General features: G+C 36.9%; 1 protein-coding gene across 1 annotated transcript in view; it reads left to right on the top strand.

Moving 5' to 3' along the window:
- ATP7A (ATPase copper transporting alpha) overlaps positions 1-18,924 on the top strand; it is a 139,480-nt gene that overhangs the window by 96,448 nt on the left and 24,108 nt on the right. Inside the window, exons 6-12 of the mRNA XM_060002413.1 lie at positions 2,765-2,928; positions 7,755-7,916; positions 9,939-10,015; positions 10,211-10,436; positions 12,813-13,046; positions 14,190-14,281; positions 16,035-16,162. Of these exons, the coding sequence (XP_059858396.1) occupies positions 2,765-2,928; positions 7,755-7,916; positions 9,939-10,015; positions 10,211-10,436; positions 12,813-13,046; positions 14,190-14,281; positions 16,035-16,162 (1,083 nt within the window). The remainder of the gene's footprint in view (positions 1-2,764; positions 2,929-7,754; positions 7,917-9,938; positions 10,016-10,210; positions 10,437-12,812; positions 13,047-14,189; positions 14,282-16,034; positions 16,163-18,924) is intronic.

The following is an 18,924-nucleotide window of genomic DNA, read 5'->3' as shown; positions in this document are numbered from 1 at the left end:
AGCCACCCCCTGCCTCTGCAGGAGACCCTTCAACAGTAGCAGATAGGTCTGGTTCAGTCTCCTATGGGTTCACTGCTCCTTCCCCTGGGTCCCGATGCATACACTATTTTGTGTGTGCCCTCCAAGGGTGGAGTCTCTGTTTCCCCCAGTCCTGTCAAAGTCCTGCAATCAAATCCCGCCAGCCTTCAAAGTCTGATTCTCAAGGAATTCCTCTTCCCATTGCCGGACCCCCAGGATGGGAAGCCTGATGTGGGGCTCAGAACCTTCACTCCAGTGGATGGACTTCTGTGGTATAAGTGTTCTCCAGTTTGTGAGTCACCCACGCAGCAGTTATGGGATTTGATTTTATTGTGATTGCTCCCCTCGTACTGTCTCATTGTGGATTCTCCTTTGTCTTTGGATGTGGGGTATCTTTTCGGTGAGTTCCCATGTCTTCCTGTCGATGATTGTTCAGCAGTTAGTTGTGATTCTGGTGCTTTCACAGGAGGGAGTGAGGGCAGGTCCTTCTTGTCCACCATCTTCAAGCCATTCTACAATATTGGTTTTTAATCAGTCACACTCAGATGTTTTAGCTTAAAATTTTGCACTCACATTAATGGACTTCGCAGTATGCATAGTAGATTTGTTAACCGTAGAGATACATGAGTATGTTTAATGAGCCTGAAGTCATAGGTTTGGTACTCAAACAGCCCTCGCCCAAGATGTCTTAATGATACATGCTGTTACTCAGAAGGGCTGAATAAATATGATTATTATAAGCTTATCCCCACTATTGGGGAAATAACTCAAAGTATACACTGTAATAATGGAATTCTGTAGCCAGTGGAATCACCTTATATGTAAAGGCCAGAACATTATTGTAACAAAATGTATGTTATACACTAGAGTCATCTTCAGTTCAATATTATCTTGTTTGCATTCTTTCATTTCTGCGTCCTTCATTTCAGCCTCCATTATATCTAATTATAATGCAGTCAGGGCTAAATTACACTTTGAGTGATTAAAAAAGAACAGGAGGGAAGTTGCAAGCAAATGAAAGCAAAAAGAAGTTTTCAAGGGGTCTGTTTAATTTTAGAACAAACTCTTTTGGGGCAGTTCAGAAATAGCCTTTCTCATGAGACAAGCAATGCCTGTTACAAATTACAGTTACAGATCTTTTTTCTTCTTTAATCCATTAAGCTGATACTTCCAGTTACCTTCTACTACCCCTTTACTTCCTCCTAACCCAGTTAGGCATACCGTTGCCCTAGCTGGGGTCACTACATTCACTTTTGTTTTTTTAATTAAGTGACACTGGTCTTCCCTCAGTTTCATCTGCATTATATTTTTAAAAATGAATTGATAGAGTTCTAATTATATTTTGAAGTAAGAATTTTAAAAATTTTCCGTAATTTATATAAGTATGAAACATGTTTTTGAAACTTGAAAAACCAGATTTTCTCTTTCTCTTTGGCTGTAGATTACATTCAACTGAAGCAAGAAGATTTTTTTCCTACTTTCTCTACACCTTCTCTTATTACTGATACTTTCCTGTGATCTGATCTTCTGAATTATTTGGTACCCACAAAACCCAGTGTGTAACCATTATTTTTTCCAAAGAAAAGAATAGTATTTTATTTTTTAACCACTTTTATACAGAAAACTTAGATTATATTAGATACTTTGTCTTCTTATTAAAAACTATTATTAAATTAATATTTGGATATTTTTTCTTTTTTTCAAAACCCAGATCTAACCTATGGACTGTTGATCCCTATTCCCTGTCTGGTAGCCACCAAGGGTTGCTGATTCCTAGAAAGAACTGCCGTTTCTACTTCACGTTATTAATTTTCTTCCTGGCAGTTACAGCAATAGCTGGTCTAGAGAAGTGGGATGGTTGTTAACAAAATGCTTACACCAGAGAACAGCATGACTGCCATAAAATGAACTTCTTTGTTAAGTTGTGTGGCACTTTTCTTTTCTTAGGAATAAGAGCATTTTAGATTAGTGTATGTCAGACAATAAAACTTGAGAAAGAAATTACTGTTATTTGGCAATATTGTAATGTGTATGTTGGTATATTCTTGGGTTCTTTGCTACAACTGCAGTCATTTCCTAAGTACACGAGTTCCTTTCTCTAGGACTCTGTCTTACGAGTTTCTAAAAATACTTTATATTTACATGATAAGGTCTCAATGGATTACAATTCATGGGCATTATTTGGATCCCAATTCAAGCAAACAAACAAAGAGTGTTAAACAGTTATAAGACAGTTGTGGAAATGTGAACATTGCCTGGATATTTGATGATATTGAGGAATTATTTTAGGTTTGATAATGGTATTATGGTTCTTTTTTAAAGAAAAGAGTCTTATCTTTTAGTTATATGTATTTAAATATTTACATATGATACGATATCTGGGATTTGCTTCAAAATAATCAGGGTAAAGGGCAGAGAGTGAGTGGGTAGGAATATATATGAAACAAGAGCAGCCCAGTGTTACTGATAATTACTGAAGCTGAGAGATGGGTACATCAAGTTTATTATGTTTTCTCTTTTGTGTGTGTGTGTATGTATTTGAAAATTTCCATACTAAAAAGTTTTTTAAAATGAAGCCTTCTTTTAAAATAGTTTTGATTTTGGCTCAATACTGTATAAAAGTTAAGAAATAAATTTCTCCAGATTCACTTAATCCTTTCACAGTTAAATGAAAAAAAAACTATTATAAGATTATTATTTTTATGAGAAATGTTATCTGAATTGTTTTTCTTATCAATATTCCTAGGAATATATTCTGTACTTGTGGCTCTGATGGCTGGGAAGGCAGAAGTAAGATATAACCCTGCTGTCATACAACCCCCGATGATAGCCGAGTTAATCCGAGAGCTTGGATTTGGAGCCACTGTGATAGAAAATGCTGATGAAGGGGATGGTGTTTTGGAACTTGTTGTAAGTAAGACATTTTGTGTGGTTAATAGAATTTGCAGGAAAAACTTGGCAAGAATTCAGAAAAGAGTTTGAAAAATAATTAAAATGTGGGGACAATAAAACATAAAATGAAAATTAAGGAAACTGGAAAGATATGACAATGGTGGCCTTCAAGCATAGAATGTAAAAGATAATCATCTCAGGCTTCCCTGGTGGCACAGTGGTTGAGAGTCCGCCTGCCAATGCAGGGGACACGGGTTCGTGCCCCGGTCCGGGAAGATCCCACATGCCATGGAGCGGTTAGGCCCGTGAGCCATGGCTGCTGGGCCTGTGCATCTGGAGCCTGTGCTCTGCAATGGGAGAGGCCACAACAGTGAGAGGCCCGCGTACCACCAAAAAAAAAAAAAAAAAAAAGATAATCATCTCTATTAAGAACCAATAAACAAGAATTGGGTTTGAATGAATAAATGAAAATCAACTTCTAAAATATAGTATGATTCCTACATGAAATTACTAGAAGAAATATTTGGAGCTTTTTTCAATATTCTATTTTAAAAATTTCAGACATCAGGAAAGTCAAAAGAATTGTACAGTTGAACATTCTTACACACACTGCATAGATTCTACAATTAACATTTTACTATATTTGTTTTATCATACATCAGTCCATCAGTCCATTGTGGAAATAATTTTAAACTCACAAAGAAATTGCTAAAATAGTACAGAGGATTTCCCTGTAGCCTCTACCTAGCTTTTCCCAGTGATAACATCCAATCTATCATTTAAAAAATAATATTAGAGTAGGAAGAGTCTTTCTAAATATCATACAAAATCCATAAAAGACAAGGTTGATAACTTCAGGTACATAAAAATTTCTTCTTGGGAGAAAAACACCATAAACAAAGTCTAAAGGCAAGTAAAATAATTGTAATTCATGTCATAAATGAAGGTTAATTTCCTTAATATATGAAGAAGTGTTGTAAATCAATAAGAGCCATCAAACCAAAAGAAAGATGGTAAAGGATATGAACTAACAGTTCACAGAAAAACCAAAACAATACCTCTTTAAATGAAAAAATGTTCCATGTCACTTTTAATAAGAGTAAAGCAAATTAAAACTGCACTGAAATGCCATTTTCCACCTGTGAGATTGGTAAAGATAAAAAGCAATTTTGTTAACACTGTGTTTGATCTCTCATATATCGCTGGTGGAATGTCAATTGAGACAAGGACTCAACAGAAGAATTTGGCAATATCTATCAAAAGTAAAATTGCGCATAGCCTTTGCCTCAGAAGCTCCACTTGTAGGAAATTATCCAGCAGACATATTTGGATATGTATGAAATGATATGTGCACAAAGGTGTTCATTATAGTATTTTTTTTTTTGCCTATGCCACACGTGGCATGTGGGATCTTAGTTCCCTGACCAGGAATCGAACCTGCGCCCCCTGCATTGGAAGCACAGAGTCTTAACCACTGGACCACCAGGGAAGTCCTATTATAGTATTTTTATAATAGCAAAAGATAGGAAACAAACTAAATGTCGGTCATTGGAGACTGATACATACATCCATACCATGGGATACTAAGCAGCTATTACAAAGAATGGGTTGGTTTGTACTTTTTAAGGACTTCTAAAAATTAATAGCTTTATCGAAATATAATTTACATACCATAAAACTCACCCTTTTAAAGTGTACAATTCAGTGGTTTTTAATATATTCTCAGAGTTGTACAACTAATCACCACTATCAAATTTCAAAACATTTTCATCACCCCAAAAAAGAAACCCCATACCTATTAGCAGTCAGTCCTCATTCTTGATATTAATCATTTGAGTCTTCCTTTTTTTTTTCCCTTCATCACTCCAGCCAAAAGTTTGTCAATTTTGTCAATCTTTTCAAGTAACCAACTTTTGGTTTTGTTGATTTTCTCTATTCTCTCTTTTGTTAATTTTCACTCTAACCTTTGTTATTTCCTTCCATCTGTTTGCTTTAGGTTTAGTTTGTTTTACTTTTTCTAGTGTCTTAAGGTAGAAAGTTAGGTTATTTATTTGAGATCTTTCTTACTTTAAAATATTGGCACTTATAAATTTCACTATAGGCACTGATTTCATTTCAGTTATTGTACTTTTCAACTCCAAACTTCCATTGGGCCTTTCTAATAATCTCTGTCTTTATTGATACTCTCTGTTTGATGGGATATTGTCTTATACTTTCCTTTAATTTTTTAGACATCATTTCCTTTAGTTCAGTGAATATATTTAAAATAGCTGATTCAAGATCTTTGCCTAGTAAATCCAATGTCTGGGCTTCATCAGGGAAAGTTTTTTCCTGTGTATAGGCCATACTTTCTTGTTTCATTGTATGTCTGACAGTTTTTGTTGAAAATATAATGTAGTAACTCTGGAAATAAGATTCTTCCCCTCTCCTCAGGGTTTGTTATTTGTTGCTGTTTGTCATTGTTATTGTTTGTTCAGTGACTTCTGAACTAATTCTATAAAGTCTGTGTTCTTTGTTGTGTGTGGCCACTGAAATCTCTGTTTGGTTAGCTCAGTTGTCAGCTAATGATCAGACAGTGATTGCCTTGAATATCTGGAATCAATAAGTCTCCCAGTCTTTGCTAAAGAGCTCTTTGTAAATGTTGGGGCATGCCTTGAACACTCAGCCATGCAGCTGTCAGTTTTGCCTTACCCTTCGACTCCTGCTTCTATGGAGCCTAAAGGTCAGCCTGAGGTGAGAAGTTAGGGCCTTTTCAGTTCTTTTTTGAACATACACACAGCCCTGGACATATGCATAACCCTATGCATGTGCATGGCCTTCTAGATTCCTAGGAATATGTTGCAGCGCTTATGGATGTCTTGCTTCCTGGCTTTCCTTTTTAGGCTTTTTTGTTAGTCTGTTGTTTGCTCCAACTGTTATCCATTGGCTCAGGCAGCCACAAGGTTAAATAATTTCCTCTAATTGTTTCTGACAAATTCTCCTGGGGAAAAGGCTTTTTGTATTCACTGGATCATCAGGAAAAACAGACATCTTTGCAAGTGGGATATTTCAGAGAACCATCAGACAGGCCAAATAATGACAGTTGTCTGGGAATGAGGCTTTGAAGGTACTCCAATCCTTTTCTGTCCTCTCTGGTATCTTTCCTGATGCTGTTTTTCACCATGATTGTGGCCTATCGGTCTTCATGGCTACCCCAGAGCTGGAGGAGAGGGGATGGGAATATGGCAAACTGTAATGCCATATAGCTTGACGTTTTATTGGAATTTATCTGATTTTCTTGAATAAATGCTTCCTGCATTGCTGTAAGCTTTTGTTTAATTTTCAGATTTCTTTTTTAATCAGTTTTTTAAATTGAGGTTTAGATGATTTACAATATTAGTTTCAGGTGTACAGCATAGTGATTCAAAATTCTTACAGATTATATATACTCCATTTAAAGTTATTGTAAAATATTGGCTGTATATCCTGTTCTGTACAATATATCCTCATAGCTTATTTATTTTGTACAAAGTAGTTTGTACCTTTTAATCCCTACCCCTATCTTGCCCCAACCCCTTTCCCTTTCCCCATTGGTAACCACTAGCTTGTTCTCTATGTGTAGGTTTCTGTTTATTATATTCATTTCTTTGTTTTATTGTTTAGATTCCACATATAGATGATAAGATACAGTATTTGTCTTTCTCTGTCTGACTTATTTCACTAAGTATAATACCCTCCAAGTCTATCCATGTTGTTGCAAATGGCAAAATTTCATTCTTTTTTATAGCTGAGTAGTATTCCATCATGTGTGTGTGTGTGTGTGTGTGTGTGTGTGTGTGTATCACATCTACCTTATCCATTCATCTATTGATGGAACTTAGGTTGCTTCCATATCTTGGCTATTATAAATAATGCTGCTATGAGCATTAAGGTACATGTATCGTTTTAATTAGTGTTTTTGCTTTCTTTGGATATATACACAGGAGTGGAATTGCTGGGTCATATGGTAGTTCTATTTTCAGTTTTTTGAGGAACACCCATACCATTTTCTATAGTGGCTGCAGCAATTTACATTCCCACCAACAGTATACAAGGGTTCCCTTTTTTCCAACTTTTCTGAAAAAGGTGGTTCCAACTTTTGCCAGTTTTCTAATTGCTTTTGTGGAGGAGAGAATTTTCAGAAATCCTCACTCCACTATTAATGATATTCTTTTGGTGGATATTCTTGAATAAGTACTTTGTAATTTGTTGTGTACTCTTTTTGGTTACTTCCCATAATCTTTCAGTGGTTGGTTTTTGAAACTTTTGTCCAGTTATATCATTGCTCTTTGGGGAAAGGATTTGCTGAGCTTCTCACACAGTCATTCCAGAAGTCCTGCCCCTCCATTTTAGAATTTAATACCCAACTAAAGTATAACCTCACTCAAGACATAGGGCAAAATACATTTTTGGACAAAGGTAGAACACTTTTGTTATCCATTAACCTTCACTAGAAGTAATACTAAAGGATATATATATACACACATACATACTTATATACATTAGCAGGGTGAAAAAAATCTAGAGGGAAGCAAGACATTGAATACAAGAAGCAATGATAGTTGTCAAATCCTCTATCACTGAGTAATAACAGGAAGACCGGAGACTTAATGAGATCCTTAATGTTGCAGCTGGGATCATATCTTTGTTCAATGTGATATAAAGACAGTGATCTAATGATCATAATCTAAAACATATTAATAGTGCAGATAGGATCTTGTGTGTTAATCCCTTGTTACAAGAGTTCTTTTAGTTTAAAGTAACAACACACATTTAATGGAGGAAAAAAGTATATTTCTGAATAACAAAGCCTTTGTCTTTAACAGGTGAGAGGAATGACATGTGCCTCCTGTGTACATAAAATAGAGTCTACCCTCACAAAACATGGAGGGATCTTCTACTGCTCTGTGGCCCTGGCAACCAACAAAGCACATATTAAATATGATCCAGAAATTATTGGTCCCAGAGATATTATTCATACAATTGAAGTAAGTGCCAAGACTTTGCATTTCTGTGTTCTTACCTATCTAGCTAGTCAGCACTACCTTGAATCACTTCTGGTTTGTATCAGATAGAGATGATGAGAAAAATCTGATTCCTTTGTTTACCTCTATAGACAACGTCTGTCTCAAAATTTAATGTAAGAGTGTCTGCCTTTTTCTTTCTTTTTTTTTTTTTTTGGTCTTCGTCAGGAAGAATTAGGTAAAGGCACATTGGCACTATTAATCAGGAGCAGACTTAAGGCAGAACCACAGATCATTTAAAAATATTTAGAAAATGTAAGCAAAGTACAATTTGTTATGAGTAAAATTCATGTTAATCACTAAGAAAGTGAAGCATCTTGCTAGATGCTGTATTGTTTGTTAGGTCAAAGCAAATGATATCATAGTTAAAGTAAGAAATTTAAAAGACCAAACCTTTTTCTCTGTGACAAATTCATCCTGCAGTCTTCAGTAAATCTTAAGTGGTAATACATGTTAAAGTGCTTTAGAAGTTTCACTGTGGTCTAGCATTGGTGTTCTAATGATCTAAAAAGCATATTAATCATTCAGGTAAGATCCTGTTAATGTAGATAGTAACACCATTAACATCTTTGTGAAGCTAGCATTATTGAGTATCTACTATGTGCCAGTTACCAAAATTGCAAAGCTTCAACTCTTGATTTAATTCTCACAACAGTGCTGTCATCTTCATTTTGGAAGTGAGGAAACTCAGGTTATGAGATGTTACTTCCTCAAAGTCACATAGGTAGTAAGTGTCATAGCTGGGATTTGAGCCTAATCTTTCTGACTCCAATGCTCATGCTTGCTCTTTTCACTGTGTTATACTGCCAAGAAATGTAAGATGGCAGCATTTTCCCTAGCAGTTCGAAATATAGTGTATGTTACTGTCTATGTTCATATGAGTCTTACTTAGGTGTAATTTTCTTTCAGTACTTTATTTTATTGCAGAAAATTTTCGTTCGTGTTCTTTTTTTGGGTACAACAAGAATAAAGACTGCATATGCAAACCCTTGAATAATATATTTAGTATGGTGCTAGCTTTTGTGGCCTATTATTCAGTTTTCTGTACTTTCAGGGGATGGATGGATCAATGACTTGATAGATGTCAAAGCTAAAATTAAAAATAAAGTGATTAATATACATCAGTACTAGTAGATGCTTGTCTAAATGTACGATTTATGATTTTACTGCTGAATTCTCTTCTTTTTATTGGAGTATAGTTGCTTTACAATGTTGTGTTAGTTTCTGCTGTACAGCAAAGTGAATCAGTTATACATATATCCACTCTCTCTTTTTTTTTTTTTGCGGTATGCGGGCCTCTCACTGTTGTGGCCTCTCCCATTGCGGAGCACAGGCTCCGGATGCGCAGGCTCAGTGGCCATGGCTCATGGGCCTAGCCGCTCCGCGGCATGTGGGATCTTCCCGGACCAGGGCACGAACCCATGTCCCCTGCATCGGCAGGCGGACTCTCAACCACTGCGCCACCAGGGAAGCCCTCCACTCTTTTTTAGATTCTATTCCCATATAGATCATTACAGAATATTGAGTAGAGTTCCCTGTGCTATACAGTAGGTTCTTATTAGTTATCTATTTTATACATAGTAGTGTATATATCTCAATTCTGTCTTTATTAGGTCATCATACACTCTGTCGGCCTGACCAAGTAATAGATTCTGCTTTTTTCCAAAATTACTTATTGGAGGCTTTAGTTGACTTCTTGATATAAGAACCTCTACTGAGGACAACTGCACTTGAGTTAAATCAGTAGTTTGAGAACAGTAGGATAGACATCAAATAGAGTTGAGAAAATACTCATTTCTTTGATGAAAGATTAGAAACAAAGGTAATTAAGAGAAGGAAGCACATCTTCATCTTTATATTCCCCAGAATGACTTGCACTTAGTAATTGAATTGAGTTGTTCTTAATGACAATACCACAGCTTAGAATTTCTGTAGGTAATATTTATACATTCAGTGAAATAATTGTTTTCTCATGAATTTCCTTAGAGCTTAGGTTTTGAAGCTTCTTTGGTCAAGAAGGACCGGTCAGCAAGCCACCTAGACCATAAGCGAGAGATAAGACAGTAAGTACTTTTGGAATGTCAGTGAAAAACAGATTTTGATTCCTCTTTACAAATTTAATAAACTGTTAGCATGTCAGTTTTTTCAATATCATCCTTACACTGGGTGGGAATTGGTCACAAGTTATATTTCCTTATAGTGCATAGAATCTTTAACCATTACCTATTTACTCAAATGATTTTTCTCTTCTATATTAGATGGCGACGGGCCTTTCTTGTGAGCCTGTTTTTCTGTATTCCTGTAATGGGGCTGATGATATATATGATGGTTATGGACCACCACCTTGCAACTCTTCACCATAATCAGAACATGAGCCAAGAAGAAATGATTAGCATTCATTCTTCTACGTTCCTGGAGCGCCAGATCCTGCCAGGATTGTCCATTATGAATTTGCTATCTTTTTTATTGTGTGTACCTGTACAGGCAAGTGAAATGTTAGCAAGTATATTTGTTAATAATGAAAAATAGCCAAAATGTGATAGGTGAGGCTATTTTCAATCGTACAACAAATATTGGCCAGAAGTACGATCATTTTATGCTGGATGCTTTACAAAAATAATCTTAAACTGAGTGGTTAAAGTAGATAATAATAAATTCCATTTTAACCCCGAAGGATACTGTTTAATGACAAAGCAGAGAATAAGAGTTCAATTCATCCTCAGTTATGAATTTGGTATTCATATCTGCTATTGTATGTAACTTTATGTTTAAAGTTATTATAATAATAAAATGTTATACTTTATTTTATTTTTATTGTCTTTTTTTAACTTTTTATTTTATATTGGAGTACAATAGATTAATAATGTTGTGTTAGTTTCAGGTGTACAACAAAGTGATTCAGTTATACATATGCATGTAGGAAGTCTGGGATTGACATGTACATGCTGCTATATTTAAAATGGATAATGGCCAACAAGGACCTACTGTATAGCACAGGGAACTGCTCAATATTCTTTTTTTTTAACTTTTTATTTTATATTGGAGTGTAGCCGATAAACAACGTTGTGATAGTTTCAGGTGCACAGCAAAGTGACTCAGCCATACATATACATGTATCCATTCTCCCCCAGATTCCCCTTCCATCCAGGCTGCCACATAACATTGTCTGCTCAATATTCTGTAACAACCTAAGTTGGAAAAGAATTGATAAAATGTTGTATTTTATTTCTTTATATTTATATTAAATGCATTAAAATTCTCTTTATATAAATTATATTAAATATATTTTATTTTAATATATTTATTATTAATTTATTCTGTAAAATAATCATAATAGTTATATTATTTCTCCATGGCACTTAAGTTCATTACTCTCTGTATGTTTTTTTTAAATTTTATTTCTTTTTTTTGTACAGCAGGTTCTTATTAGTTATCCATTTTATACATATTAGTGTATATATGTCAATCCCAATCTCCCAATTCATCATCCTCCCCTGGCCCCCACTTTCCCCCTTGGTGTCCATACGTTTGTTCTCTACATCTGTGTCTCCGTTTCTGCCTTGCAAACCGGTTCATCTGTACCATTTTTCTAGATTCCACATATATGCGTTAATATACGATATTTGTTTTTCTTTTTATGACTTACTTCACTCTGTTTGACAGTCTCTAGGTCCATCCATGTCTCTACAAATAATCCAATTTCATTCTCTTTTATGGCTGAGTAATATTCCATTGTATATATGTACCACATCTTCTTTACCCATTCGTCTGTCAGTGGCCATTTAGGTTGCTTCCATGACCTGGCTATTGTAAATAGTGCTGCAATGAACATTGGGTGCATGTGTCTTTTTGAATTATGGTTTTCTCTGGGTATATGCCCAGTAGTGGGATTGCTGGGTCATATGGTAATTCTATTTTGTTTCTTGAGGAACCTCAATACTGTTCTCCGTAGAGGCTGTATCAATTTACATTCCCACCAGCAGTGCAAGAGGGTTCCCTTTTCTCCACAGCCACTCCAGCATTTATTGTTTGTAGATTTTCTGATGATGGCTATTCTGACCGCTGTGAGGTGATACCTCATTGTAGTTTTGATTTGCATTTCTCAAATAATTAGTGATGTTGAAAATCTTTTCATGTGTTTCTTGGCCATCTGTATGTCTTCTTTGGACTTTTCAACTCTTCTTTTGAGATAAACTTTTACTGTGGAACACTTCCATCTAATAGATCTATTCCTTTTTCTGATCCTTATAAAAAGCAATAAGTATTTTTAAAACATCTTAGTATGTTTCTCTATACTAATGAACAATAAGCTTTTCGGTTATGTTTCCTAACGAAAACAGTGGACAGATCCAATAGCTTGTGATAGGTTGAATTTGAAAAGAGGGAGGTGAGTTTTATATAAAAAATCATTCTCAAAAGAATGTAATTCTTTTCCTGGTTCTTGTTTTTGTTGGCTTCAAAAAGAAGAATCCGAGAACCACTTGACTTTCTTTATATTATGGAATATCAATTGGATCATAGCAGAGAGCTGCCAAGGGCTTGTACAGCAATTTGAATCCACCCCCCCACACGCACACACACACGTATCTGCTAAAATACAAGCACTATTGTTTCAGCTTAAAAAAAAAAAAAAAAACTCTCCTTAGGGGAATTTCCCATGGCCCAGGTTCGATCCCTGGTTGGGGAACTAAGATCCTGCAGGCCACATGGTGCAGCCAAAAAAAATAATCTCTCTTTAGTTGTTTATGGATTAAATAAAAGCCAAAGGAAATTAACATTGATACTATATCTTAGTTATTGAGGTATATATGTGAATTTCAGCTTTTTGTAAAAGCACTAATCACTGTTTCTATATTACAGTTTTTTGGAGGCTGGCACTTCTACATTCAGGCCTACAAAGCACTGAAACATAAAACTGCAAATATGGACGTACTGATTGTGCTGGCAACTACCATTGCATTTGCTTATTCTTTAGTTATTCTTCTGGTTGCAATGTATGAGAGAGCCACAGTGAACCCTGTTACTTTCTTTGACACACCTCCTATGCTATTTGTGTTTATTGCACTAGGCCGGTGGCTGGAACATGTAGCAAAGGTAAAGTAAGAAAGGGTGACATTTATTAAAATCTTGGGTGGGTAAATGACCATAATATTTTCTAGACCAATTATTGGAAATATACATTGATTTATGTAGTTAACGATGTACTAAAAGAAGTATTTTTGTTTTGGCAGTATTTTAGGTTAAATATTCCTTTAGAAGATTTACCAAATTTATGGAATTAATACTTTAGATAATATAGTGTGTCCTTGTTTATTTTAAGAGACATTTAAGAGTACTTATTTTACTTATATCACATTATTAATGGAAAAATTGATGCGACCACAGATTTAAAATAATGATGGAAAAAAATTCACCCACAATCCCATGGTATAACGGAAATCACTTTCTAATCCTGTTCTACATACGTTTATATTTTACGGTGTGGCAAACATGGTATCCATACCACTTTGTGCCCTTAACACTCTAAAGTTTTTTCCCCATTTTTGCAGTCTAGATAATTACTCAGTGTTTCTGAATAATATTCTCTTAAATCAATGTGCTATAATTTACTAAACCATTCTGATTTTATTCTCAATTAGATTGTTTCCAGAGTTTAATTTTAGGTAATCCTGCATTAAACATGGTTAATAGTTATTTCTACTGAATTACTATCTTAGGATAAATTACAAAGGATATGATTAAAGGGCATAAATCTTTCTATGGCTCATGCTACTAATCTTAACAATTTTTGCCATCAAGGGTATGTTAGTGAAGTAGTTTTACTACAACTTCATCAGCACTGACTCCTATCTAAATTTTTGCTAAGTTAGTAGGCATTAAATGGTATCATAGAGTTGCTTTAGTTTGCATTTCTTCCATTAATAGCAGAGGTAAACATTTTCTACACAGCAGGTATTATATTTCTTCTTAAATGAATTGCCTATTTATGTCCTTTGCTCATGTACCTATTGGGTTCTGATGTTTTTCTTATTAATTTACATTATTTATTTATAAATTATACCTAATAATACATTTTATATTTTGTGTACTTCATATTTTCAAAGTGAAACATTTTCTGATTTGAATTAATTAACATTCCTAAAGCTGTCTTTTAAGTAAATGTTAAAGATTATGCCTTTATTTTACATAAGACTTTTTCTTCCTTAGCATTGTTAACGTATGTGTTTTAATTTATAGGGCAAAACATCAGAGGCTCTTGCCAAACTAATTTCACTACAAGCTACAGAAGCAACTATTGTAACTCTCGACTCTGATAATATCGTCTTGAGGTATTTACCTTCATTATTCTTCCTTCTCTTTTTAACTTCTTAGGAAAAATATCAAATATACACAGAAGTAGAGAGAAAGGTATAATGAACTCACATAACCTATCTCCCAGATTTAACAATTATTCACATTTTGCCACACTTTACTTCGTCTATACAATCTATTTTTCTTTCTGTTGTTGCAGGAGAATTTTAAAGTAAATCCCAGTTATATGGTTATATGGTTATATGGTTTTACTGCAGATATTCCTGTTGTATTTCTAAAAAAGGACATAGTCTTATATAATCATAATGCCCATACTGCATCTAACAAAATGAACAATTATTCTTTAATGTGATCTAATACACAGTCCATATTAACATTTCTCCTGTTGTCTCCAAACTGTTTTAAGTTTCTTTGTTTGAAATGGAATTCAGAAAAGGTCCATGTGTCACTGCATTTGACTGATATGTTTGTTTGTTTTAAGTTTTGAGTTTTTTGTTTTGTTTTGTTTTGTTTTGGCTGTATTGGGTCTTCATTGCTGTGTGCGGGCTGTCTCTGGTTTCAGCGAGCAGGGGCTACTCTTCGCTACAGTGCACGGGCTTCTCATGGTGGTGGCTTCTCTTGTTGCAGAGCACGGGCTCTAGGTGCACAGGCTTCAGTAGTTGTGGTGCATGGGCTCGGTAGTTGTGGCTCGCAGGCTCAGTAGTTGTGGCGCACGGGCCTAGTTGCTCCACAGCATGTGCAATCTTCCCGGACCAGGGATCGAACCCGTGTCCCCTGCATTGTCAGGCAGATTCTTAACCACTGCGCCACCAGGGAAGCCCCTGTTTGGGTTTTTTTTTATTTTTTAATTGAGTTATAGTTCATGTACAATAGTATATAAGTTACAAGTGTACAATGTAGTGATTCACAATTTTTAAAGATTATACTCCATTTATAGCTATTATAAAATATTGGCCATATTCCCCATGTTGTACAATATATCCTTGTCACTTATTTATTTTATACATAGTAGTTTGTACCTCTTAATCCTCTACCCTATATTGTTCTTCACCGTTCCCTTTTCCCACTGGTAACCACTAGTTATTTCTCTACATCTGTGAGTCTGCTTTTTTTTCGTTGTACTTACTAGTTTGTTGTATTTTTTAGATTGCACATATAAGTGACATCATACAGTATTTGTCTTTCTCCTGACATGTTTGTTTTAATGTAGAATAGCTCCTCTCTCCAGTTCTCCCTCCCTTGTTCCTCCCTGCTCCTCCCTCTCCATACATTTGACTTGGTAAAGAAACATCTATCAGTAGTCCTTTAGAAAATCCCACAGTCCAAATTTGTCTCTGTTTCTATCTGGAATCATTTAACTTGTTCTATAACTCCTATATTACCTGTAAACTGGAAGTTAGAGCTAAAGACTTGATTAGATTTCATTCTTTTGTATTTCTCATTCCTTTCCTCATAAAATTATTTAGGCAAATGCATACAATAAATTAGTTCTTTTGTTCAGTAAAACCCATTACATTCTTTCTAAAGCTTTCATTTATTAGTTCAATGACTATTCAACAAATATTTAGAGTGCTTCTTTGTGCTAGCTACTGAGCTATTCCCCAACAGTGAAAAAGACTGACACTGTAGTTCCTAACTTAAATGTTGGTTTTAACTTCCATTGGTAGCAATTATGGGGCCACAAGCTTGATGTCAACTAAAAAGCTTGCATGGAAAGATCAGGGGGAGAAGCATACTGTCATGGTGCTTTTTATTTTAACTCATATCCAGTGAAGAGCAAGTGGATGTGGAGCTTGTACAACGTGGAGACATCATTAAAGTGGTTCCAGGAGGCAAATTTCCAGTGGATGGGCGTGTTATTGAAGGACATTCTATGGTAGATGAGTCCCTCATCACAGGTATGTTCTTTCAGAGGATCATGACATGAAAGTGAAGTGAATCCAAAGTATTAATTAAAAATAGGCATGAAAGAAGTCCAAAAGATGGCATACTAGGAGGATGCAGAATTCGCATCTCCTCACAACTAGGGCACCTACCAGGCACCAGTGGGGAACCACAGACACCTAATGGGATGGCAGGAACCCCCAGCCACTGGGTAGGACATGGGGCATGGGGGGAGTGAAGGGGGAGGAGAAGTGGAGGTGGGATGGGACTGGCGCCCCTGAGGGGCAGGGATCCCACACCCGAAGGAGGAAATTAGGGAACCACTGGGAGGACAGAGGATCAAAAGGGAGCATGGCCAGGCTTCCCCTGCTCACTTGGGCCCTGGAACCTCCTGAGATCCCGGGCCTGATTCTCTGCCCACCTAGGCCCCCTCCAGCCGTGCAGGTCCTGAGGGAGTGGGAGGGAAGGGGGAGCAAAAGTAAAGTCCGGACCTCTGGGACTGGCACCCCTGAGGGGTGGCTGGGGGAGGGGAGGCGTTCCTACACCCAGTGGGACCCACCCATGTTAGGAGTCCATCAGGAACGGGGGAGACCCTGGGGGAGGCAGTGGGGGAGGGGCAAGAAGGAACGGAAGGGAAGGGGCCAGTGCTTTCCCTGTCCACTTAGGCACCGGGGCACCTGTTGGGCTCCCAGGCCTAATCCTCTGCCCTTGGAGCCTCCCTCCTGCCACACAGAGCCCAAGCCCTGACCCCCACCCCCACCCAGGGCCCTAACTCTACACTCGGAGACCCCCTCCAATGAGCTGGGCCTAAACCCCACCCACACACCCTCACCCAGGGCCCTACCTCCAAACCCGGGAACTCCACACTCCAGAGGCCCTCATTTCCACGTGCTGCCTGTCCCCTTTAGCGCAGGTCCTAAGCAGAGGCCCCTCCCCATGCTTGAATGTCTCCCCGTCTAGGCCCCACCCCACGCTCAAATGTCACTTCCCCACCCGCCTAGGTCCTGCTGCACCCTAAACCCTGCACCTGCCTAAGTTCCACCCCCCTTAACTCCACCCCCATAGCCAAGTCTTTTTTATTTTTTTCTTTTATTTTTGTAATTTTATTTTATTCTTTATACTTTGTTAGTGATCTCTCCTTTTGGCTTCTTCCCTGCCCCCCACCTTGTTTTTTTTTCTTTTTTCTGTTGTGGTTTTATTTTACCTTGTTGCAGTTGTTTCAATTATAATTTTATTTTTCCTAATACAATTTTTATCTTTCTAATTTTATTTTATTTTTTATTCGTTGATATTGTACTGCTCCTTTTTTTTCTTTCTTTCTACCTTTTTTTTCTTTTTTTACCACACCACAAAGCTTGCGGGATCTTGGTTCCGAGGCTGGAGGTTTGGCCTGAGCTCCTGTGGTGGGAGCTCAGAGTCCAAGCCACTGGACTAACAGACAACCTCAGACCCCAGGGAATATCAATTGGAGTGAGGCCTCCCGGAGGTCCTCATATCAGCACCAAGACCCAGCTCTATCCAACTGCCTGCAAACTCCAGTGCCGGATGTCTCAGGCCAAACTACCAGTAAGACAGGAATACACCACCACCCATCAAAGAAAAAAAAATGAAATGACAAAAAAATATGTTACAGATGAAGGAGCAAGGTAAAAAACTACAAGACCAAATAAATGAAGATGAAATAGGCAACCTACCTGGAAAAGAATTCAGACAAATGATAGTAAAGATGATCCAAAATCTTGGAAACAGAATGAAGAAAATACAAGAAACATTTAACAAGGATCAAGAAGAGCTAAAGAGGAAACAAACAGTGATGAACAACACAGTTACTGAAATTAAAAATACTCTAGAAGTAATCAGTAACAGAATAACTGAGGCAGCAGAACGGATAAGTGACCTGGAAGATAAAATGGTGGAAATAACTGACAGGGAGCAGAATGAAGAAAACAGAATAAAAAGAATTGAGGACAGTCTCAGAGACTTTGGAGACAACATTAAATGCACTAACATTTGGATTACAGGGGTCCCTGAAGAAGAAGAGATAAAGAAAGGATCTGAGAAAATATTTGAAGAGATTATAGTCGAAAACTTCCCTAACATGGGAAAGGAAATAGTCAATCAAGTCCAGGAAGCACAGAGAGTACCATGCAGGATAAACACAAAGAGAAACATGCTGAGACACATTAAATAACTATCAAAAATTAAATACAAAGAAAAATGTTAAAAGCAGCAAGGAAAAAGCAACAAATAACATATGAGGGAATCTCCATAAGGTTTACAGCTGATTTTTTGGCAGAAACTCTGCAAGCCACAAGGGAGTGGCAGGACATATTCAAAGTGATGAAAGGGAAAATACTACAACCGAGATTACTCTACCCAGCAAAGATCTCATTCATTTTTTTTTCTTTTGTTTTTGTGGTACGCGGGCGTCTCACTGTTGTGGCCTCTCCTCTTGTGGAGCACAGGCTCCGGACACACAGACTCAGCGACCATGGCTCACGGGCCCAGCCGCTCCACGGCATGTGGGACCTTCCCGGACCAGGGCACGAAGCGTGTCCCCTGCATCGGCAGGCAGACTCTCAAACCACTGTGCCACCAGGGAAGCCCCCTCATTCAGTTTTGATGGATTAATTAAAACCTTTACACATAAGCAAAAGTACAGAGAATTCAGCACTACCAAACCAGCTTTACAACAAATGCTAAAGGAACTTCTCTAGGCAGGCAAAAAAAGAGAAGGAAAAGACCTACAAAAACAAACCCAAAACAATTAAGAAAT

Source organism: Delphinus delphis, chromosome X (genome assembly GCF_949987515.2).
Source record: "Delphinus delphis chromosome X, mDelDel1.2, whole genome shotgun sequence".
Lineage (NCBI taxonomy): Eukaryota > Metazoa > Chordata > Mammalia > Artiodactyla > Delphinidae > Delphinus > Delphinus delphis.
Note: the sequence above shows the minus strand (reverse complement) of the source record. Positions and strands in the feature narration are given on the sequence as shown.